Here is a 23,318-nt window from a genome sequence, read left to right as displayed (position 1 = left end):
GACATTGGGTTGGAATCACGACAATCTTCTCCCCTATTAAGCATTCTATGTAGATCAAAAAATAAGTTTGCTTTTTAGTGTGAGAAATCGCGGGAATTTTGAGTTTATAGGTATTGGTTACTTTTTATAAAATGTCCGACACGGGGAGTGTAACAAAGGAAGAGTCGAACCTCGACTTTACCGAAGATGTCCAAAAGCCAGAAGAACAAATAACATTGGAAGATCTAGATAAGACGCGCGAGTCAATCGATAAACAGGGTGAAGAGGGCATGAAAATACTAAAGCAGTTGGCAGCAGATGTATTTAAATCCTACTTTTTATGACAAGTAGAATGATGGTAAGATCAGTGCTGCTGTGAAGGCGAACCAACCAGTCGGCGCAATTGATGAGCGTAGCGTATTTGTCAAAGGAGTGGACTACAGTGTAACTCCAGACCAACTTATGGAGTATTTTTCAACTTGTGGTTCGATTACACGTCTCAAGATTCTCACGAATCGCGAGGGCTATCCTAAAGGGTATTTCCTTTCCCTTGTTCTGACGTCTAGTGCAGCATACATCGAATTTGCTGATCCGGACTCTGTCCCTTCCGCCCTCCTATTCAACGGCAATACCTTCCACGAACGAAAACTTACCGTCGAGCAAAAGCGCAAGAACCTTCCTCGATTCATGTTATCCGGCGGTCGAGGTCGCCGCGGCGGCCGAGGCGGCTATCGCCGGCCCTATCGCCCGTACTAACTCTCTCTGAATCCTTTCTCTTGTTTGGCACAAACAAAACACACTCCCACAGCGCTTCCTCGACTGGGCGCAGGCGACGTCTTCACGGGCATCACGCTCACAGAGCCTCCCGTGCGGTTCTTCGGAGGAACCACCACCAGCGCCGTGTCACAGCCCATGCGGACCACTGGGAGCAGTACTGGCTGCTTGGAGGTGCGATCGGGCATCTGCACCCACATTGCTTCCGGGAAGGAATCGGGGTCTAGAAGGAGGAAAGGGAAGGGAGCGGAGCGTACTTGTATTGTAGGGAACAGCCATGACGACGCAGGGAGCCGGGTAGAGCAGAGCGATGTTGGATGCGTTTTGCGCTGTGTTAATGGGGGTGGTCACACCTTGTGGATTCTGCAAGTGTTAGAGAGAGAGAGAGAAAAAGAAAGAAAAAAAAGAAAATACATACAGGTTGCGTCTGCGAGGGGGAAGACATCGGCATGTTGCCATGCGGGTTGAGAGGCTGGAAACCACTGCTCCAAGTCCAGCCTTTGGCCAAAAAGGAGAGTTTATTGGGAGCTACTTGGTGGATGCTGTTGTTGAAAAGCGGACCAAGGTCAACAGCGACAACAGACTTGGCAGGATCAAACGACACTACGATTCCATTATATACATTTCCCTGGAAATTAGACATCCTGATTTCAAATACATCATTTGAAAAACAGACCAGGTCGCCAACTTCGATTGGAATCTTACTATGAACGTTATCTACTCTGTCAACTTTCTTTGAATAGCAATGTACACGCCTTCTCCACTTTAGAATATGAATTATGAGCGATCTCAAGTTGCTTCTTAGTTACCACGTCAATAACTTGAACGGTGTTTGAATTCGCTACTTCAACAATGGCCTGATGTACCTGACCCTAAAAAATGACAATAACAAACCATCCCGACTTGATGGGAGAACTGAATTTTGTCTCCCTTACTAATATATGTATCCAATTTCTTGTCCACAGAAGAGTAGCTCATCCCTACAAAAACTTCTTATTTTGTTTTTAAGACAATAGTTCAGATTTTTGGAAATCATCGTTTTCACGTATTTCAAAGTCTTTTGCGAATTGGTAAATCAATTGCATTTGGTTAGGAGCTATCGGTTTGATAATGGAAGAAGTCTCATGAGCACTTTCGAAATCGGGTTGGCGTGTCCGTTTTATTGAAATAGTATGTGAAAGCATCTTTATGTGTGGACCTCGGTTTCTATCAAAGTTGTCAAACAACTGTTTTTTGACAAGGTGAAAGATCATACATAATATTTCATGGACAATTGCTCTCTTTCTTGGAAATCTCTTTTTGATTGCCAACGCGCGCTTTTCAAAGAATGTACTCCTAAGGCAACAACATACAACGGTATTACTTTTTCTGAATATAAGGCATCATGGAAGCACTGCGAGCAATTGATAAAGAAGACCAAATCGTTTCCCCTGTTGTACTCGAACAAGGAACTGAAGGAACTGTTTCAACCTATGCAGGAGGTACAAAACAGGTATTTTCAGAGAATCGAGCAAGATTTGAAGCATATCTTATGTGTATCATACTCGCTGGCCGGATCGCAACGCTTTCGTGTCTTGTATAACAAGATGGAGTCATTCCTTATTTCCTTACTCGGTCATATTTCACCCGAAGTCCGCTTCTTTGCCATCGTTCAACTCAATAGCCTGTACAAAAGTGAATTTGAAAGTTGACAGTTAGATATGATGGGCATGATTGGCAGCTATCTTCTCCATTTCCTGTGCATATCCAAGAGGTCGGGGACGATATGGTAATAGAGATAAGCAAATCCGCGATTGGCGATTCCCACTATTCTTTTTACTACACGCTGCCTTGGGAAAATAGCATTTCTGACACTGACCTTTCATCGCGCATTATCATGCACTGCTCAATCAAAAAGCACCCAACGAAGTCGTAGGCGGTTTCCTTGCATCCTAACAGAGTAGAAACACTTGGATCCCGAGCCACACATTGCCCAGTTTCCAGAGTACTGGTTTTTATGACTGGAGACTGATCGATGATGCATCGAAGCACGAAGTGATGAAGGGACGCTTTGTGGTGCTGCCAAAGAACACCCGAAACCACAACTACTACGAGATTCCTTCCGATTTAGAAATCGCTCACCGCCAAGATAGCAAAACGGCTACTTCTTCGACTCTTTCTTTGGTCCATAGCATGCTTCCTTCTCTCAAAGAGAAAGGAGTGGATGTTCTGTCTTTTGCTATCCCTCCTGCCCATTCCACACAGCCATTGATTCAAACCGACACTGAAGAAATCGGGTTGCGCATGAGTTCTGTCGATTCTTCTCCCTTGGAAACGAATTCTGAAAACGAAGGCATTTCCCTCGCCGATTCGAAAGCAAGCTTGCTTTTCCCCTCAGATCACTACTTCTTTGGAACCGATGCTGAGTTCCAGTCGCTTTACAAAGAGTTTTTCTTTGTTTGTTTTTTGTTGAATTGTGTAGGCTGAAGCGTTTAGATATGGATGTCATGATCCCAATTATTCCGAACTATTCGTTTAATGGAGAGGACGTCGTCTACTACTACGATATGGGTGTTTTGAAAGTTCATCCAGGAACTGATGGAAAAGAAACGCAATGGGAAAACGAAACGTTGCCAAACTACCGACTTGTTTTTTATTTTTGGTTGTTTTCTGATCTACTAGAAATCAACGTGGGACTGGTATATTCTCCAGATCATTTCTCTGATTCGCAAATATCAGATCACCTATTTCTATCTCCAGGATTGTCAGTCGCTTCCGATTCTGCTGGAAACAGACTATTCGAATGTGTCTGGCGATGCTGAGCTTTTGGATCTGATTCACGGGAAGACTGTTGTTGCCAATGAAGAGTGTGGGTATTGGAACTGCGATGCAGCTCTGGCAAGTGGCTATTCCAATCCATTTTTAGTGAAATTAACGCGAAAGATCGCCGAGATCGAGCCGACATGTCTTCTCTGCGGAAGTGCTTACTGGGGACGCAGCCAACACATTCTACAATGCGGAGTGGTTCCCTTCTGTGACGATTTGCTAAAGTCTTTATGTCTACTGAATGGGACCGATCTGAACAAGAGTGGATTTGTGGAGCGAACGTAGGCATGAATGCGATGACTCATTTGAAAGCTCTGCGACGACTGAACACGAAGACATGATGGAACTCACAGCGAATATTTCGCATCTCCTTTCTCCGTTGGAAAACGGCTCGTTCTTCACGGTTCACTATCTTTGCAATGAAAACGCACCGTATCCCAGCATTACTCTCTCGCGTGCCACATGGCCAGCTGTTTGTCTCCTCTACACACTTCCTTCGTCCGTGGCCTGCTACTATCGAGAAGACGAGGGAAAGAGCTTCAAAGTGTCTCTCGCGGAAGGATGCGTTGTGCACAGTTCTCCTTCCTCTCAGCCCCACAGCCGATCCATGAGTTCGAATTCATTGGAGTATTCTCAGAGCTCGAATCGAGAGAATTCGGCGGATCTTGGAATGGGGAGCGAGGCGATTGTCACGAACGAGGAAAGCGTTGGAAATGAGAAGGAGACGATGAAGCTGCCGCCGACAAACAAAGAAAAAAGTTTGAATTGTTGTGATTGATTCATTGTAGCTTGGGAACCTCACTACGCTGCACGTGTCCGAAGAAAGGTGGTCAGTTTCCACTACGAAGCCAGTTCCTTCATTACCGAAGTGTATTTGATTGGCAGTTTCAATCACTGGGATACAAAGCGCGATAAGATGGTTCTTCGTCGTTCTGAGAACGGCCTGAACATCTTTGAGTTGTATTTGGAGCTGTATTCCGGATTGTACTACTACAAGTTCTACATTCCTTCGACGAATAGCTATACTTATGATATCTTAAATCCCAATAAGGTCAGCGACTCCTTTGGCGGATTCAACAGTGTCCTCGAAATCCCAATCCAGATCCACATTAAACATCCACTCCTTCAGTCGGCTCAAATGAAAGCAGATATTTGGTGGAATCGGTCGGAGGAAGAAGAAAAGGAAGGTGGAGTTTATCGAACGATTTCATATGGAAATTTGGGAGTGTTAGCTGCGTCATCGAATCGATTATCGGACAGTGCGACCGTCAAACGAGTATGAATTACTCTATGGAAATTCAAATGTCAGGTCACTTCGTGGGCGCGAATCAATTCATCCGATTCGATGACGATGGATACGATTCACAGCACGCCTTCATTCAGCGTTTCATATACGGAATTAGACAAAGTAGAATTTGCAAAATAACTTGTAATAAACAGTTGAATCCGCTCGAAAACAAGGTTCGAGATCAAATTGGACCTGAGTTTGGCTTCGATCTCCGCCATATGAATGACCACTATGCGTATTTCCGAGAGATTCGATCGAAGTACGAGATTCTTTCTCGAGGAAACTTTATTCCTTTGCATGTAAAGCCGATGGCATTGCGTGTTGTGGCTTTTTGCCGATATTTGAAGAATGAATTGTTCATTGTTGTGGCTTCTTTTGAGCCAGAGCCGTGTGTTGTGTCTCTGTCGCTGGATGAGCTTTTGATTCCAATGAATCTATCTTATGAAAGAAAAAGTAAAAGCGAAGACAGCATTGAAATTGAAAATGATAATGATAATGATAATGATACTGGAATCAAAAAAGAATCCGATGACTCGAGTGATCAGGAAAGAAAAGGCAAGTCAAGAATAGAAGAACTCGATGGACTGTGGATTGTGCACTATATTCGCGAGAACACTTCATGCATGGTATGTTCCTCGTTTTTTGTTCGTGTAATCCTTGTAGTGGAGCACAAAAGAAATCAAATCGCGCGTTCTTCGCTTCTCTTGCCTGCCTTTTGATTATTCAATGTTCTCGCTCACTTACAAAACCGACGTTACGGAGACAGACTGGATCGATTATCTCCGCCAGGGATATGATGATTTGGACTCCATTCTCACCAGCACACGTCCCATTGGTCAGCAGTTTTATCAAGGCAATCATGTGTGGAATCGACGAATGCTGAAGGAAGAAGATGTGTTGAATGAACTGCACAACAATTCGATCTTCACGACGGTCTGTGGCTATCTGGAGGACGTCGTGAACTCTCATTCCGCGAGAGAAGAAGATGCGAAAATGGGAGAATTACTGGATTGGTACTCCAGCGTGTGCAAACGATGCTCGATCGAAGATGAAGATCGAATCGTCCAGCTCCTGCATGACGTGATTTTCTATGCATCCTATCGATTCAACGGATCGACAGACAATCACCCAGCCACTATGACGACAGAGAGAAACGACCGTGTTCTGAACTGTCTCAATCGATTATCGTCGACCTACAAGCTCGCAAAACGAGTCTATGAAGCGAATCAAATGGGACCGATCGTGATCATCACTCCTGAATTAGGAAAGTGGTCGACGGTGGGTGGCTTGGGTGTGATGGTCGACAATCTCTCCAAAGCATTGGCTCATCAAGGGCAACGCGTGCTTGTAATCAGTCCTTACTATGACAGTAATCGATATGGAGAAAGAGAGTAATCACATTGATGTAGTATTTCATCTAGTTATTTGAAACGAGACGGTATCTATTTTGAGAAAACGCTCCCCATCTTAATGCCTTCAGGTGGCACACTGGAAGTCGGATATCATCGCGGAACGATCAATCACATCGATTACGTTTTCTTTCACCACGCCTCCACGTTCTCTCGCCCCTATCCAAGCGGTTCTCCCGGGTTTATGATGCATTGTTAGTCTTCACTCCGTTGTTTTCACATAGGCCAAGTGCTCATGGCTCTCGCCCCCCTCACATATCTCTCAACGCAGAACATAAAACCATCGATTATCATCACGAACGATTGGCCTTGCGGTCTCGTCGCCACTTACTGCCGAATGTTCTACATGGATTCTTCGCTCGCCTCCTCGAGCTTCTTTCACATTATTCACAATCTGGACGACAGTTATGAGGGTCGAATCTATCCAGAAGATGGCGATACGCTGGAATCGATTCACCACATTCCTCTGTATCTGTTGCAGGATCCCTATTGGAGAGCCAACATTCTAAATCCATCGCGCTGTGTGCTGTTATCAACAGACAACTGGGGAACAGTGAGCAATACGTATCAGCATGATATCGAAAACGGATCGGCTCTTGCTTCGCTGCTTCGTCGCTACCCGCAGCCCTTTTCATCCCCGAACGGAGTGTTTGTCTTTGAGAAGCGAATCAAATACGCTTCTCTCCCCACGCACACGCACAACACAGCGAAGCTGTACGTTCAGAGGAAATACTTCGGCATGGAAAACCTCAGCATTCCCCTTCTCGTCTTCGTGGGGAGAATCACAGAGCAGAAGGGAGTTCATCTGATTTGCGAGATTGCTGAGGAGCTCATTGTGAGTCGAAATCGGAACATTCAAATCATTCTCGGAGGAATTGCAAACGAAAACGATCCTTATGGGCGTTACTGCATGAACAAAATCCAACATCTTCGAACTTATTATGGCGACTGTTTCTGGGCCAATCCGTACGAGTTCTTCACCGATGGATTCGTGTGCAATCTTGCCGCAGATTTCGGATTGATGCCTTCGCTCTTCGAGCCGTGCGGCATTGTACAGGACGAATTCTTCGTTGCAGGAACTCCGGTCATCGCGTTCAGCACCGGAGGGTTGAAGGAAACCGTGCATGATTGGGCGAGCGGTGCTGCCGATGTGAACGGCTTCCTCTTCCTTCAGCACAGCTACAGAGACTTTATGAATACGATTCAGCGGGCTCTCGCTGTGTTTGCAAACAAAAACGACTATGAACGATTGCGCGAGTCAACCAGTCAGACGCCAATCGAAGTTTCCTTGCAGGCTCGCGATTACTTATCGGAGCTCTACAGAATGCGCCGGAGTCTCCTTCCCAGTGTGGAGATTCCTTTCACCTATTCGTTTGACGAGAGTGAGAGTCCGAAAGAGGTTTTGTTAGTTGGCGATTTCACGGATTGGGAGAAGAATGGAATTCAAATGAAAAGGGAGGGAAATCAGTTTGTGGTGCAAATGAAACTGAAACCGGGCGACTACCGATACAAGTATACCGATCGATTGTCAAATAATACATAGGTTCATTGTGGATGGAGCATGGAAGACGTGTAAGCAAGAAGCGGTGTATAAAGATGATGGAGTGAACGAAAACCATATTTTGACGATTCCAAGAAGTACAAACATTTCAGTTTCGCGTGTGGTGATGAATCTGTAGCTGGCTTAAATGTTTGTTTGTTAGTCTATACAATAATGCTACTCGCTCACCTACCTATTTCAAGTAAAAAGATTGAAGAATATAAAAGTAAACCAGAATCATATTACGATGAAGCCAGCTGATAAGGTTGATATGAACGTGAAGATCCTACTCATTGGAGACTCCAATGTGGGGAAGAGTTGGTAGGTTTGGGCGTGTTGTATTGATCCCCAGTATTTTGATGCGTTTCATTGATAACAAGTTCACAGACCTTTCGCCCACGATCGGTAGCGAGTTGCTTTTTTGTATGTGATCCTAGGAGTTGATTTTAAAAGGAAGTTAATGGAAGTGAAGGGCCGTAAAGTGAGAGCGACGATCTGGGATACAGGTATTCAATTTCAATACTATTTCAGCCGCAGCTGGCCAGGAACGTTTCAGAACACTGACGAGCAGTTATTACCGTGGAGCTCATGGGATTATTTTGGGTAGCTCCTGAGCATTTATTTCATGCATTAGTTTATGATGTTACTTGTCAAAGCAGTTTCGAGAATCTTCAAACGTGGCTCAGCGAGTGTGAAAATTATTGTACCGACCAGGCAGAGGATATTATAAAACTCCTTGTAGCGAACAAGGTTGATCTTGTTCTCTTTCTATTCGTTGCTTAATCTCTAGCCAAACCGAGCTGTTTCAACGCAAGACGGTCAGAACTTTGCGAAGCAGCACGTTCGAGCGAGTATTGTGGATGATGTGTAGGGGATGTTGTACATCGAAACGAGTGCAAAAGAGAACATAGGCGTGAACCAAGTGTTTGAAGAATTGGTAACAAAAGTTCTTGAAAGTCCGGTGTTAATGGAGAGTCTCGGTTTTAAGCCATCTGCAGCGACGATCACTTTAACAGAGAAAGAGGAAGCTTCCCAGGGTTGCTATTGTTAGTTTGTGTGCTTTTTGCTGTTTGAGGGAAACCTTTTTGGTTGTCAAATAACCGGCCAGAGAAAATTGCATCTGTCTCTTCTATGGTTCCGGTACCACACGAAGTGTGTATATGTAACGGAGTCAGTGACGGAGCTTTGATCCGATGTTCGAATTGTGGGACATTATATCACTGTTCATGGTAAGCGTCGGAAACGTGAATAATCTCAAGCGTTGGAGTTGATGAGGCGAAAGCCGCATCAATGAAGAACTGGATTTGTGAATTTTGTACTTTTGAGGATCCCAACGGTATGCTCGGGAGGCATTCCTAATTTCCAGATGTAGACGACGATGAAGAGGAATATATATTTGAAAGAGACGAATCGGTGCATAGGAGGCGAAATAGGTACGACAGTCACCGCAGTCAGGGATTTTCTTGTATCTACCTCTTTCCGGTATGATGTGCAGCACTGTCTGACATGTTCTCCGGGTCAATCGAAGAAATGAACGAACGCAACTTGATGAAGGCGATCAGCTCAATCGAGCAGAAACTCCTCATCGAGGACGAGTCCCCATCCATCCACAACCCCGACGAGGGCAAGAAAACGAGTTCGAGACAAGTGGCGATTCCATCGCTCCCTTTCGTGTAGGCCAGCGATTTCTCGACGATGCTCTCCTCCTATCCAGAGCTCAAATCTCTCCGTCACGACCTGCAGCGCAAGCACCTTCTGCACCGCCTGGTCCGCGTGAAAGACCTCTCCCCCGTGAATCCGAGTCGTTCTGGCGACGGAGCCGACGACCTCACGGAGCGTACTTTACTTTATGTTTGTTCGATTCAGCCATGCGATACTGCGTGCAAACGCTCTCACGATACGATCCCCCTCCTGACAGCGTTCCCTTACGTGCGGATATCCGCACATTCGACTGGGAGCGGCTCGCCAAAGCGCAGCGCGAGCTCACAGGGAGGCTGTTTGACGTGATTATGATGGACCCGCCATGGCAATTGGCTACGGCCAATCCCACACGCGGCGTAGCGATCGCATATGAGCAGCTAGGCGACGATGTGATTCGATTGATGCCGCTGGATCTGATCCAAACCGATGGCTATCTCTTTCTGTGGGTCATCAACGCCAAGTACCGAGTGGCGTTGGACCTGCTGGAGGGATGGGGCTACACGTTCGTCGACGAAATCGCGTGGGTGAAGTGCAATCGGAGTCGACGCCTGGCGAAGAGCCACGGGTTTTATCTTCAGCACTCGAAGGAAACGTGTTTGGTGGCGAGAAAGGTGAGGATTGGAAAGGGTTGCGATGTATAGGGAAATCCGCCACCGCTGACGAACTTTGGGTTTGAACCAGATGTGATTTATTCGGAGCGACTGGGGCAGAGTCAGAAGCCGCTCGACATCTACGAGATGATAGAGCGGCTAGTGCCGAACGGATACTATTTGGAAGTGTTTGGAAGGCGCAATAATCTGCGGGACAATTGGGTGACGATTGGAAACGAGTTGTAATCCTAGTTTAGTGCTTTGTTTGTTACAAACAATACGAAATATGCAGAATTTTGCATGAGAATCGAGGTGGATGCAGAAGCAGAGGCAGTAATGGTAGCAGCAGGTTACATTTGAGAATCAGAAGGTTGTCTATTCTCTTGTTGTTGTTGTTGTTGATTCAGTTGTTGATTTAATTGTAGTTGTTGTTGACTCAGTTGTTGTTGTTGTCTCTTTACATGAGTTGCAACTTCGTTATTTATTATATACTCATGTTGTTCTGGGTTATTGAGGTTTGTGCGCGAATAATCGTAGCTAAAGTTCGATTCCGTATAATTATCAAAATCTGGTAGTGAAAACTCTTGTTGTTGTTGATGTGCTCCTTCCGAATCTACATCAGAGCTATGGTTTAAATTAGAGTTATGATCAAAAGCGGATAGAAACTGGATCCAGGTTCCATCTTGATTCTTCGTTACTTTAGATAGTGTTCCATCATTCATCGTGATAGTAGACTGATGCTGGACCATTTCCAGTGGACCTTGGGAGCGAGTGGATGAACTCTTTTTTCTCCCACGTCTTTTGTGGGGCTGAGAATCGCTCGATGTCTGGCTGTCGTGAAAAGAGTCGGAAAAATCGGAATCGGTTAGGTATTCTTCGTCGCTCTCTTGGCTCTGTATCAATTTACGCTTCCGAGTATTTGTAAACCAGTTCCGAATCTGCGTAACAGAGAGATTCGTTTGCTGAGCGAGCCATTCCTTCTCCTGACTAGTAGGATAAGGGTTGTCGCGGTGTTCACGTAGGAAGTTCCATAAAATCTCGAGAGCTGCACTGGGTAGGCGGTTTCTTCGTTGCTTTTTCATCAGGAGGTTTGTTTCATTGGGTACAAAGGGTTTAGATGCGCATTTATTAGAATAGTTACACACAAAAGTAGCTCTGGCCTTGCTATCCGTAGAAAAACGACTATTCAGAGCGTCTAATTCCCTTCGCATTTGCATGTAAAAATCATCACAGCAGTCAAAAATGCTTAGCAGTGTTTGCTTCTTCTGGCGTAGCAGCTGGCAATACTGTTCTACCTGTAACGTGAAACTGGGATCCAGGCTGGGGTCAATGTTCATTTCCATAGCTTTCCTCCGAAAGCAGTTCACGCGTTCTATCCGTTCCACCTTGTCACTATTCAATCCAAGCAACTCGTGGATATCCGAAATCAGCTCTACAATTTCGTCCATCCTTTTATCCATTGAAAGTGCATAACAGTTGCTAACTTCTTCCTGGCTGATCTCCAAATCAATTGTATCTCCCTCTGAGGAGGAAACAGTCACTTCAGACATTTGAAAACACAAAATTATGAAAATTGACAAATCGAAGTTGATTGACACATCGAAAATTGATTGGGTCCCAGAAATGAAACTCTAATTTGACATATTCACTAGTTTTTTTAACAAAAGCTGTGACAGTTTAAGGTGACATTCACTTCTTGCCCTTCTTCATCTCCTCTTTTCGAATCAGCAGCTCCTAAAACTTTTAGAGGAACACATACCTTAATACCTTCAGCATTATTTCACTTTTCTTCGCTGAAAACACTCCGTGTTCAACACACCATTTGAGAGCCATGAAGCTCTTCGGATTTTGCTCGAATAGAGATTCGTAGAACACTCTATCTCCGTATCCCTACAATTGAGGCGTAAACTTCCATCATTACTGGAGATGGAGTGGCTCGCAATTGGCCAGGCTTAAATTCAGTGATGTCCTCACCTTCCTCGGAATACTCATTCTCCGAGCCCGATGCATTCTCTACACTTTCTTGTGTGGCTCTACACGCTTCTTTGTCCTCAGTTACCGACTTTTCATCAGGAATGTCATTCTCTGTTGAAGATTTGGTGGTTTTCTGTGTATCTCCACCCTTTTTGCTGCTGGCATTCGCTGAAGAAGCCCTCGATGGTTCTTGCTTTACAGATATACCTAATCCCTAATTTCTCTCGACTGCTTATTACGTCTCCTCTTCGCAGCTCCGCTTTCACTCTCTTCCTTCACCTTAATGAGGTCAGAAGCATTTCTCTTCTTTGGTTCGTCCTCCTGCTTTACGGTAACTTTTTTTGTTGATTTGTTTGGTTCTATTTCGTTACCAACACCCATTTCCAAACTTTTGTCTTTTTGAGGCGTATCGTCGTCTTCACTAATAAATACGTCCTCTGAATCGCTTTCAGCCATTTTTTGACTGATGTTTTCATTAGACTGTTTTTCAAACGAAAACGCCTCACTTTCACTTTCTTCGGATGATGATATAATAACTGATGGCATTTTGTATTCGAAGAGAAGAATGAATGGATGCTCTCCCTAAACTATTCTTACTCTGTCCAGAAAAATGGATGATTATTATGCTATACTAGGAGTACAACGGTCAGATAATGTGGATACCATAAAAAAGGCTTATCGGAAACTTGCATTGACTTGCCATCCTGACAAAGGTTACAGTACTGAAGTACGTTTTCCAGACTCGAAATCATCACTAGAAGTTCCAATTGGTGAACAAAGCATGGGATGTGTTAAGCGATCCAGTGAAGCGTGCGAACTACGACAAGCAGTATTTTGGTACTATTCTTATTTTTGTGACATGATGGGTAGCTGATGTTGATGTCGTTGCACAGGAAATATTCCCATTTTCTGAGTTTGATTATCGATCAGACGATGCGTGTTACACGCATTACTGCCGATGTGGAGGAAAGTTCGAGGTGGGGATCGATGAAAAGAGAGTGATGATGAGTAGATTTATGAGGAGGAGGTAGCAGAGAAAATTGAGTATGTGCAGTGTTCAGAGTGTTCTCTTGTTTGTCAAATCGTGTACTCTTCGTAGGAAGTCCTTTACTCTTTTGTCTATTTATTCGCGATCTAGTTTGTTTTACTATGCAAGATTTACATGTGAATAATCACATGGATACGTTTTGATTTTCATTAAAAAAACACCCTCCAATGAATCTGAAGGAGTTGCAGGATTTTTCATATTCTTTGTCATACCTCACAAATGAACAATTGGAAACCAAGCTGAGTGAGTTTTTTCCACGTGTGTTAGACTCCTTGGATAGTCCGAGTACGATTCGGGATGCAACAGAGATAATCCAATATATTAAGGGACGATTTCGCCAAAGTGAAGTACATTTGGAATGTACAGATGAAATATAGCAACTACATTTGCCACTGCTTCTGCTGATGCAACGATACAAGGAAACTGTATCGAAAATTCAAGAACGCTTCATCTTGATGTAAGAGTGCGTAGACGGTTTTAGAATAGCATTCTTAATTTTGGAATCAGCAGGATTCGTCAAGAGGAAATCCTTCCGTTTGCATCCATGGCAGCAGAATGTGTTCGCCTGAACAAACTTACATCCACTGTATGTGCAGACTTTCTGATAGAGTGTAGGAAGTATCGCATCCGTATATTATCGGAACTCTGTCTCAGTTACAAACTCCAGCACCAATCACAACCAACTTTTCTGAACTCGTATCCTATTTAGTTCAGCACCTCCCTCCTATTCTCCTGCTACAAGAAAGTACGTTCAATCTCCCAGTGATTCTGAACTCCCTCCTCTCCCTTCCAGCCGACATCACTGCTCCGATTTTCCTATATGCATTGGCTTCTCCCCGCTCTGAAATCCAATCCATCGGGAAGACCTGGGTCCAGGACAACTTCCCTTTCTACTCCTCAGAGCGATCCATTCCGCTGTCTCGACTGGATGGTTATACTCGCCTTATTCTTTCTCTCAATCGCTTCTGTTCATCGCAGTGTCCTCTCGTTTCCAAGGCTTCTTCTTCGATTCCATTCAATGTCCTCACCAAGGCTCATGAGCTTCTCTCTCACTGCTGTCTTCCCAAAAGTGTCTCTAACAAGTTTCGGTGGATGCTTCTCGCGTATCCCGCGCTACTAAAGCAAAAGCCCGATCTCCATTATTTGTACGCATTTCTACAGACGCTTTTCACGATGGTTTCGTTGTGGGATGTTTCGGAATGGCCAATTGAGCTATTCAAATCGCTTTGGAACGGAATTGAATCGTTTTATGCGGCGATGAGCTCCGATTCTGCTTCGCGAAACGATTATCAACGATTGATTTCATTATCGAGTTCTGTTTTGTGTTCAATGATTCGTCGCAATGCCTCGCGGTTTCCACTTTCACTTTCTATGGTGCAGTCCTGCGTTGCGATGCTGCGAGAAGAAGAACTCAATGGAGAAAACGCGCGGAAAGGCCGAAACAGCGAATCGGTCGCCCTCGAATTGTTCCAGTTTCTCAACAATGCGAGTTTGCTGTTTACATCGCAATCCTCCGACGTTCAGAACTCGATTCTCGTTTTATTAATTGCTTGGTTCGATGTAGGAATTCTTCCAATCCACACTGCAGAACCGAAAAGAATTCAAACTCTTTCGACAGAGCATGGTCGTGTGGCTTTCACGCGTCTACCAGCCCCACAATCCCATCTGCCTCACTCTGCTTCTCTATCTTCTCGACACACATGCCGTAATGAATTCAGGAACAATTTCGAACGATATTCAAAACGATCTGACGAAGTTCATTCATTCGATCGACCTCTCCGAAGTGAATTTGAACGACTTCATGGGCTATCTATTCACCGGAGTCACTTCTTCCGATTCAGTAGTTTGTTGCTTCTTTGTTCAACATAGCTTCGTGATTTCCCTGTGATCGCTTCCCTTGGAATCAACGGGCAGGGTAATCTCGTGGCGCTGGCTTCTTCCATTTATCTGCGTAGCGCAGCTGGATCGGTGAGTGAGGCGACACTTCAAATGTTGAGCGTGTTGATGTTTTTGCTTCTGAGGGAAGGGTTAACAGAGAAAACAATGCAGATCTTGATTGATTCGGAATCCTGGGATGCGAACACCACCGCGCTTCTAACTGTTTCTTTTCAGGACTGCGTGTATCACTACTTCACTCTGCTGTTGCAGCATCAATTACAGTCGGTTTCTGAATTAACGGGTGGTTGTATGAGCAAATCTCCCCTGAGTCCGTTGTTTACTGTGATTCGTGGATTCATTGAAAACGATTATCCGATTCCAAATAATGAAGTGTTGCATTATGCCTTTTATTACATGGCTCCGGACCAATATCTAAAGCTGGTGATTTATTTCCAGGATTCATTCAATCCCATGTCGATTTTAACGAAGCGGATGAATCGATCAGTGTACCAAACGCAGCGAAATCTTCTTCAAAGCAAGAGCAACTACATTCATCTTCTCAATTTCGGGTCACAACGATGTAGCGCTTCATTTTTCGTGTTTTATGAGTAGCTGTGAAAGTCGTGGCCTATTCGGTGATTCAACAACTTTTGGACCAAATCGATTCGGCGCATCACGACAATCCAGAAAACGCGTTGGTTCTTTCTACGCTGATTCATTACATTCATTGTTGCTCGGATATGCCAACTACAATCATCGATCTGACATCCTCCATTCTCGATCAAATCTTCCAATACAATCAAATGCTTTGTCTTGAGGTGTTGCCTGCTTTGATTAAATCGCTTTATCATTGCACTTCGTATCCTGAAATGGCTCAGAAAGTGTATTCGGAAATCGATTATATCTTTGACAAAATCGATCCGCTGTTTCAGAAGCAACTGGATTCGATCGATTTCTATGTGCAGGACTGGAAACAGCAAACGTATATTTGTACCATTTACGCAGAAGTGAATTATTTCTATTTCAAAAGTACTTTCACTTCCAGACTTCTTGATTGTAGATCTTCATTCTTTCCTTTGTTCGATCTTCACTCGATTTTTGAATTCACCCAATCGAAAACAGAACCGAATCGGCTTTCTCCTTCTCAAATCGCTTCTCTTTCTCGACATCCAGGAGTTCGCTCCCCCTCCATCCTCCAAGATACACATCGATTTAGCATGGAAAGATAAGCTTTACTTACAGGAACAACAACCGTATCTCATGACCGACGGATTCCACTGTGTTTTTGAACGCTATTTGGGAGATATTCAGCAGATCAGTCTGTTGTTCTATGAGCACGAAGATATCATTGTGAAGAATTGCTGCTGCCAGATATTAACTCTTCTCTATGACTTCGTTCTTCATCACAGAGATCTCACGAGCTATTCGCCTCAGATTTTAATTGATGCGATTACACAGCAAGTTACCTTGGAAGAAACGGATGTTACGAAGATTATTGAAGAGATTCGTGGAGAACGAGCCTCCCAAATTGGAGATTTGTCGATGGTTTTGAACTTGGCTCGTTCGTTAAAAGAGTATTTCGTTGTTCCTTCGTTAATAATTGTTTAGACCGTTTTTGGTGTATGCCTTTATCCAAGAAGAGTTGCTCTATAATTCTGTGAACAAACCAGAATTGCGTACGCCGACGCTCTTTGTTGATTCTTCTCACATTCAAACCGAATCGATGATGATGCAGCGGTCAGCTCGACTTGTTATTGAGAAGGAATACATCGATTCAATGCGTCCGCAGGCGATTCAATTATACTTTTATTCTTTCCATCCTCACACACCGATTCGATCTGTTTGTTCTCGCATAATGAAAGCAATTCGAGGAAGAGATAGCGAAATTGTATTTGTCACATCGTCCCTTTCATTGCTTTAGAAGTTTTTAGTCGATCATGCAAGTCAGCTTTTCCCGTTAATCGAGCAAAATATCGAAGCTGTCAATCCGGTGATGGTTCTCTGCGCGTGTCGCTGTCTGCAGAATTGTTTCTCGATGGAATCCACGCCTGAATTCCAGCAGTTCATCAGTCGGGTCTTCCCTCGCTTGTTTGAACGACTGAACGATCCGATGGCTCTCTCGCAGCAACAGCATCTTTATCACGAAGTGTTGGAAACTGTGCTTGCTTGCTTTCATTTCGATTCTCATACTGTAGATGAAAAGCATCGTCCACTCCGTGGTAAACGATCTCAAAAAAGTAGATTCGAGAGAGCAGCAACGTCCTCTAAATTGGCTGCTTGCGTCATTATTGGAATCGCTGATCAAGCATCACAACTCCAGCTTTGCTGCAGTTACCGAGTTTTGCATGAGTTCAATTTTCTCGCTGCTGGATGAAGCGTGTTCGCTCCCTTCGTCGTGTTGCCAAATCGTTTTCGATGTGTTGATGGAACGAGTTCATGAAATCAGCAACAACAGCAAAATCAACATGATTTCTGTGCGAATGATCGTGTTTCCTTTGACCCTTAGCACCATTCAGAACGCATTGGAGTTTCCAAAACTTCGCTGATGCAGAAGAAATACATGGAACTGAGTCAGAACTCGGTTATGCATGTCTTTGAACACTTCTGCGAATGCGTCGAAGAGGCCGATTTCACCTCTGTTTTGAATTGTATTTTGACCAGCCTTCGAAATGTTCGTTTTGTTATACTTGTTTTTCGTAGAGTCGAGGCGCAGTTTCGATGTTTCTACTGCGAATTCTCGATCATTTTTTGCGCTGGGTATCGAGTGTTCACAAATGTACTGATCGAATAGAATCCAATTCATCGCAAGTCATTTCAGAACGTGTTTCACACCATTTTTGAAGTGTGTTTGCAGCAGCCAGACGACCAGGACGACTTGTTCTTTATTTCGAGTTCCGTTTCGATTCTGTGCATTTGTAAAGTTTATTATTTGTTTTTCATATAGATACCAAAAAATTCTCGGAATGCTGGACCGAACTTGTCCAATTTTTAGTGGATGTTTGAGTGCAAACAACTCATAACGCATAGGAATTCAAAACCCGATCGCTTCGAGGCGATTCGCTTCTTCCTTTACTTTGGCTTTTGCTCGAACTTCTCACCAAAAGCGAAGTGCTAAAGATCACAGAGAGTCAGCTGTTACAACTCTATCCCTGGATCTTCATTCAGCACCAAACTGGTCGATCTTCGAACGCGAAAGAATTGGCAGTAATGGACGGAATTCTGCCATATCTTGTTGTAACGCCTCACTATTACATCACAAATCATTTCGATTCTTTTGTTTCCTTCATTGTTTGTTTCCTTTTTGTGATTGAAAGGTAGAAAGAAATGCTCACAGACCACAATGACGCAACGAACCTCATGGTCAAAGTCTTCCTCTGTATTCGGCAGTTTTTGAAAGAAGAAGATGAAGACAACCAGTCCCGAATTTTGTCTGAATTAGCGCAGCCCATCGATAGCTATCTTCACTTGATTCACCTAGTCGTGTTTCCTGGAAAGAGCAGCATTGTCGAAACGATAGTTGCGTTTATCAAAGCGAATGTGAGTGAAGGAAGAAATGAAATGGTGAAGGAATGGTCGTTCTGGGTGATTAACGAGCTTCGAGCGAAGAACGCGGCATATGTGAGTAATTGTTTGGCTTCGTCGCTGCAGGTTTTAGTCGAGCTACATGATCACTCTGTTATTTGTGTGGAACGAATGTGAGAAATAGATGCTGGCAATGGAAGATATTGTTGCGATGACGCGCGAGTTCTTCGCAGTGGATGTAAACCCTGAAATGAGTAGATTGAATGGTATGGCTTTGAGGGGATAGATTGTGATCGATTCGTGTATTACGTGCAAATACTGATAAAAGCGGTGGAAATGAGCACATCACGCGATGAGACATCGCAGAAGCAGCTTAGCGATGATCTTCTGGAGTTGGAGCGATATTCACAGAATTGTCGCATTGCCTCTATGATTTCATCGCTGAAACAGAAACTCTCTAGTTGTATTCTTTGTTCAACAAACACTTGATCTATCTATCTATCTATCTATCCATTCATTCCATTCATTCCATTCCATTCATTCATTCATTCAATGGCTCGTTTACAATATCTTGTTCCTCTTTCTCTTCTTCCATTGAGCTCCCTCCGCTTTGTCCCTGCTGATTCTCCTGCTCCTTCCATTTCTCGCGCAGCTGCTCCTCCAAACTCCTACACAGCTCTTCATTCGCCATCAAGTACTCCTTCGCCTTCGCTCGTCCTTGCGCGAAATTCTCTCCTACACATCACCCAACGCTCCTACCCCCACCTTGATAGCTCAGCCACGCGCCCTTCTTCTGAATGATCCCGTCCTCAATCGCCAGATCGAGAATCTCGCCCGTCTTCGAAATCCCCGTTCCAAACATCATGTCAAACGAGGCGGTTCGGAAGGGTGGCGCCAGCTTGTTCTTCACCACTTTTACCACCGTTTCGTAGCCAATCACCTCGTCTCCCTCCTTAATCGCCGTCTTTCGGCGAATGTCGAGACGGACGGAGCTGTAGAACTTCAGAGCGTTGCCTCCCGGCGTGACTTCCGGGTTTCCAAAGAGAATACCGACTTTCTGGCGGATTTGGTTGATGAAAATCAAAAGACAGTTCGAACGAGAAAGCGATCCCGTGATTTTGCGAAGGGCTTGACTCATCAGTCGCGCCTAAAACCATTATCCTTTAAAAAACAAATGAATCTACTTGAAGTGCCATGTGAGCATCTCCCATGTTTCCCTCTGCTTCCGCTTTGGGGACTAATGCAGCGACACTGTCAACGACGATCATGTCCATGGCTCCGCTGCGGACTAGACAATCCGCTATTTCAAGTGCTTGCTCTCCCGAATCTGGTTGGGAGATGTAGAGATCATTAATATTAACTCCGATCTTAGATGCGTAGAGTGGGTCCAGCGCATGCTCTGCATCGATAAATGTGCACGTTCCTCCCGTTTTTTGAAGTTCAGCGACCGTGTGAAGCGCCAAAGTGGTTTTTCCACTGCTCTCTGGACCATAAATCTCAACGATTCGGCCTCGGGGCAACCCTCCAATCCCGAGCGCGTGATCGACCGTTAGAGAGCCAGTACTAATCACCGGCACATCCAAATGTGATTTTGAACCCAGTTTCATTACGGATCCCTTCCCAAATTGCGTCTCCAGCTGCTTGATAGCATTCTTCAACGCTAATTCCTTTAATTCGTTGGGGTTTGGACCATCTCTATGTGCTAATTTAAATTTCATTACGTTACGCTGCCTTCTTTCCAATAGCGGCAAACCATCTCTTCTGAAGCATGCCAGTGGAAAGAATAGAAGACCTCACGCAGGCTCCAGTAACACGCTTTAATGTGAGTCGCAACATAAAAATGGTATGTTCGAAATTGATTAAGTCTCTGTGGTTTCTATCTCTTTCTGCGCGCGAAATTCAAGGGTGAAAGACACACAACCCTTCTTGCGTATTGTTAGAAGAATTGAAAAGCAAACTATGCAACTCCAAAAATAGGGGAAAATCGTTTGTTCCGCTTTATCAAATTTGGATCGATTCAAGCATTAATCGATTTGTAGCGTATTATTATATTGCTTGAGTTCGATATTTTGTATATTATTCAGATCGTAAGTACATGGTGTGAAATTTGGCTTTTTGTCGCAGAAGAGCTAACCCTATCAATAGACCATATGATTGAGCAGAGATTTCTCATCACAGTACTAAATGAAAAGAGCTCTTTATTGCTATCTATTCCAGTAAGGAGTTTTCAGCAGTTTCGCTCACTAAGGCTGGCAGTTTCTTCTCATATCAAAGTATGTTCTGTGATTTTGGGAAGTTATGAGTTAGAAGGAACTTCAAATCGAAAATCCTAATTTTATCTGTGTGTTCAATGGTAGAAAGCTTGTAGACACAGATGTGATCAATGAAATCGGAATTATAGAAGGTTCTGTTATCTCGTTGTTTTTTGTCGTACTTTTGAATTTGCGTGTTTATTCTAGGATGAAGGAAATTCAGAACTCGATATTGACGCTTTAGTGAAAAGTCAGTGTGTTTTTGATGAAATCGATAATCGTACTTTTTCTTTTCTGTGCATTCGATATCTAGAGCTGTCGTCGATTTATGATTTAATAAAGGAGCGAAAGATTTCGAATGCTTTTCAAGAGATTCGTTCAGTGTTATTCCAGTTAGACAACATTCCCAAAGCTGTTGAAAAGCTTCGACTTCATTTTTCCAGTATGGGTGGAAGAGTTGCGATTCCATTCTAGATATCGACTATCACCCAAATATTTACGTTGGCGTGCATGAGTTGGTGTTTTCTGCGTTCAAGTTTAAAGTACCTCGTGATGTGTTTTTATCCTTACTGGGATGGTATAAGTTTATTGTGACCAGTTCGTTCTCTGCATTGCTCCTGATCCTCTAGAAGTGTTAAAAGAACAATGCGGTGCGTCCGCCTCGCTTATCATCGATATTTTAAAGGACTACTCGACGGACATCCAGATCGTAAACATCGTTATTACCATTTTATACAATCTTCTCCTTAAAGAAGGTCCGCTCTTCTCGAGAGAAAACCCCTTATTTCTAGATACCGAGAACGCTGTTCAGAGTCTGAATTACCCTGAAGCGATCCAAATCCTCTTCTCTTGCGCACAATTGTCCTTGAACGCATCGCTGCTCCTTCAAATTGCGTCCATTCTAAACCGCCTTCTCCTCAATAGTCAGCGTTCTTTTTTAGTCCATCAGCTCTAGACAGCGATCTCTTGATGACTTTTGACGCCACCTCCGTGCTGCAAATCATGTCGCACTTCTTGGTGTATTGCAACTCGCCGGTGGCCACGCGAAGCATTTTTTCTCTCTTCCAGACGTTTCTTTCGAATGGTAGGAAAGGAGGAAACGTGCAACGTAGCTTCGGTGTATGCGACGTTTGAATCGCAGCGAATTCTGTTCACCTTCAAAAAGTACGTGGAGAAATACGACATGGTGCAGATTCGCGCGTTCTGCGGGTTCCTGACGAACATTCTGAAGACAGGTTGGATTTGACGGATGAATGGGATGCTAGAGAATATGAAAAGACAGTTTATCGTGTCTGGAATGATGGAGCCGATTATCACGATGGTGAATAATGAGTTGAATGATGTGAGTTTACTGATTTCTGTGCTGTTGCTGGTCGAGCAGATTTGTATTACGAGTGGGATTGAGAGAGGTGTGTGATGAAATAGACGAGTACTGTATCTATTTGTCGAATCTGGGAGTGATCGATTCGATCGAATCGTTTTTGTCGATTCATAAAACTGAAGCGGAATTGTTTCTCGTCGCATTTCGATGTTTCGATAACATTATTTCAAACTCATGTTCTTCTTTTCCACTCTTCTTTTTATCTTTAGGGATTTGCCGAGAACACATTTGGGATGTCTCTACTCTTGAAAGCCTCGTCGCCTTCATGTACGAAAGCTATTCCTTCCCTGTAGCCCTCGCTCTGCTAAAGCTTTTCAGCAAAGTCAATGAATATGGTACTTTCTGGCTCAGCGCGTTTGACGGATTCTAGAAAGCGGAAGGGATTCGCTCGCCAAACTGAACGTCGTGGAATGTTTCGACTGTTTGAAAGACGTGCTCAACGGCGAGGAACTCTGCGAATTGCAGAAGGAACTCGACAAACTGCAGGACGCCAAGCAGAAGCAGACTGCGAAGAAATCGGACTGTAGTTTAGAGCGTTGCTTTCCCAATTCTTTATAGGTGTGTACATCACGCCCAAATTGTTATACGGACCGAGAACGGGGCCGGAGATTAAGATTCGAAACAACGGCAAGCGCAAATCGTCTGGATCTTCGCCACGTCATGAAAAGATTCGGCTCCAGATCCAGAACTTCGATGTAGCAAAGGAGGGTTGAATGAACACGCAGAGCTCCGGGGAGATCGATTTTTCTGCACCCTTGTTAACGATGAAAAACGACGCAGCGACGGGAGACGATATCTTTTCGTTCCTTCTTTCGGAGCTGGACATTTCTCACGAGTCAGACTATCTCGGATGCCTGATGCGCTGTCTGGCGGTGCTTCTGAACTTCAGTAGCGCTTTCTCCCTCTTTTTCAACGCAGATCTCTTCGACGAAGTGAGCTACTACGTCGATCTGTCGATGTTCCCGTGGATCATCGCGAAGGTAATGTCGTCTCGCCTGGAAGACACGCCGATCATCCAAGACGGCGTGGTGATCATCAGCACGATCGCTCAGAGTAATACTTTCTCATCGCAGTAAACGATAGGATACAAACTGGATGTGTTGTTGCGGGGCGATGTGATCGAGGTACTGAATAAGGTGATTTATCAGTACAATCTGAACTACACGATTTGTGGACA

At 44.2% G+C, this 23,318-nt stretch overlaps 11 protein-coding genes; 7 read left to right on the top strand and 4 right to left on the bottom strand.

Annotated features, from left to right (window-relative positions):
- Nucleotides 1–731: 731 nt before the first annotated feature.
- Nucleotides 732–1,119, bottom strand: GSBLH_T00002966001 (uncharacterized protein; the record flags this gene model as incomplete). XM_013041614.1 has 2 exons in its annotated part: nt 1,011–1,119; nt 732–976 (listed from the first exon to the last, which is right to left on the bottom strand). The coding sequence occupies exons 1-2, from the start codon at nt 1,030–1,032 to the stop codon at nt 732–734; spliced, it is 267 nt and encodes an 88-aa protein (XP_012897068.1). The 5' UTR covers nt 1,033–1,119.
- A 1,510-nt stretch (nt 1,120–2,629) lies between these two features.
- Nucleotides 2,630–3,843, top strand: GSBLH_T00007104001 (uncharacterized protein; the record flags this gene model as incomplete). Its single annotated transcript, XM_013041613.1, has 4 exons — nt 2,630–2,664; nt 2,697–3,179; nt 3,215–3,380; nt 3,415–3,843. 4 exons carry the CDS (start codon nt 2,630–2,632, stop codon nt 3,841–3,843), a joined length of 1,113 nt encoding a protein of 370 aa, XP_012897067.1.
- A 385-nt stretch (nt 3,844–4,228) lies between these two features.
- Nucleotides 4,229–4,840, top strand: GSBLH_T00007103001 (uncharacterized protein; the record flags this gene model as incomplete). Its single annotated transcript, XM_013041612.1, has 2 exons — nt 4,229–4,316; nt 4,347–4,840. The coding sequence occupies 2 exons, from the start codon at nt 4,229–4,231 to the stop codon at nt 4,838–4,840; spliced, it is 582 nt and encodes a 193-aa protein (XP_012897066.1).
- Nucleotides 4,841–5,572: 732 nt separating this feature from the next.
- Nucleotides 5,573–7,798, top strand: GSBLH_T00002965001 (uncharacterized protein; the record flags this gene model as incomplete). The annotated part of the gene is made up of 3 exons (XM_013041611.1): nt 5,573–6,237; nt 6,268–6,449; nt 6,480–7,798. The coding sequence occupies 3 exons, from the start codon at nt 5,573–5,575 to the stop codon at nt 7,796–7,798; spliced, it is 2,166 nt and encodes a 721-aa protein (XP_012897065.1).
- Nucleotides 7,799–8,042: 244 nt separating this feature from the next.
- GSBLH_T00002964001 (uncharacterized protein) lies at nt 8,043–8,226 on the top strand (the record flags this gene model as incomplete). The annotated part of the gene is made up of 2 exons (XM_013041610.1): nt 8,043–8,116; nt 8,148–8,226. 2 exons carry the CDS (start codon nt 8,043–8,045, stop codon nt 8,224–8,226), a joined length of 153 nt encoding a protein of 50 aa, XP_012897064.1.
- Nucleotides 8,227–8,255: 29 nt separating this feature from the next.
- Nucleotides 8,256–8,846, top strand: GSBLH_T00002963001 (uncharacterized protein; the record flags this gene model as incomplete). Its single annotated transcript, XM_013041609.1, has 5 exons — nt 8,256–8,301; nt 8,333–8,398; nt 8,430–8,554; nt 8,586–8,636; nt 8,667–8,846. The coding sequence occupies 5 exons, from the start codon at nt 8,256–8,258 to the stop codon at nt 8,844–8,846; spliced, it is 468 nt and encodes a 155-aa protein (XP_012897063.1).
- Nucleotides 8,847–8,926: 80 nt separating this feature from the next.
- GSBLH_T00002962001 (uncharacterized protein) lies at nt 8,927–10,332 on the top strand (the record flags this gene model as incomplete). Its single annotated transcript, XM_013041608.1, has 7 exons — nt 8,927–9,024; nt 9,055–9,131; nt 9,162–9,260; nt 9,291–9,442; nt 9,473–9,632; nt 9,662–10,107; nt 10,138–10,332. The coding sequence occupies 7 exons, from the start codon at nt 8,927–8,929 to the stop codon at nt 10,330–10,332; spliced, it is 1,227 nt and encodes a 408-aa protein (XP_012897062.1).
- A 104-nt stretch (nt 10,333–10,436) lies between these two features.
- GSBLH_T00002961001 (uncharacterized protein) lies at nt 10,437–11,297 on the bottom strand (the record flags this gene model as incomplete). The annotated part of the gene is made up of 1 exon (XM_013041607.1): nt 10,437–11,297. One exon carries the CDS (start codon nt 11,295–11,297, stop codon nt 10,437–10,439), a length of 861 nt encoding a protein of 286 aa, XP_012897061.1.
- Nucleotides 11,298–11,775: 478 nt separating this feature from the next.
- Nucleotides 11,776–12,606, bottom strand: GSBLH_T00006550001 (uncharacterized protein; the record flags this gene model as incomplete). The annotated part of the gene is made up of 4 exons (XM_013041606.1): nt 11,776–11,820; nt 11,854–11,976; nt 12,008–12,267; nt 12,300–12,606. 4 exons carry the CDS (start codon nt 12,604–12,606, stop codon nt 11,776–11,778), a joined length of 735 nt encoding a protein of 244 aa, XP_012897060.1.
- A 64-nt stretch (nt 12,607–12,670) lies between these two features.
- Nucleotides 12,671–13,159, top strand: GSBLH_T00006549001 (uncharacterized protein; the record flags this gene model as incomplete). The annotated part of the gene is made up of 4 exons (XM_013041605.1): nt 12,671–12,787; nt 12,819–12,897; nt 12,931–13,037; nt 13,073–13,159. The coding sequence occupies 4 exons, from the start codon at nt 12,671–12,673 to the stop codon at nt 13,157–13,159; spliced, it is 390 nt and encodes a 129-aa protein (XP_012897059.1).
- Nucleotides 13,160–19,049: 5,890 nt separating this feature from the next.
- Nucleotides 19,050–20,364, bottom strand: GSBLH_T00002960001 (Recombinase A protein (RecA); the record flags this gene model as incomplete). XM_013041604.1 has 4 exons in its annotated part: nt 20,235–20,364; nt 19,693–20,203; nt 19,274–19,655; nt 19,050–19,243 (listed from the first exon to the last, which is right to left on the bottom strand). The coding sequence occupies exons 1-4, from the start codon at nt 20,342–20,344 to the stop codon at nt 19,050–19,052; spliced, it is 1,197 nt and encodes a 398-aa protein (XP_012897058.1). The 5' UTR covers nt 20,345–20,364.
- Nucleotides 20,365–23,318: the final 2,954 nt, after the last annotated feature.

The sequence above is a fragment of the Blastocystis hominis genome (genome assembly GCF_000151665.1).
Source record: "Blastocystis hominis, Singapore isolate B (sub-type 7) whole genome shotgun sequence assembly, scaffold_22".
NCBI lineage: Eukaryota > Bigyra > Opalinata > Blastocystidae > Blastocystis > Blastocystis hominis.
This window is presented reverse-complemented; position numbering and strand designations above follow the sequence as displayed.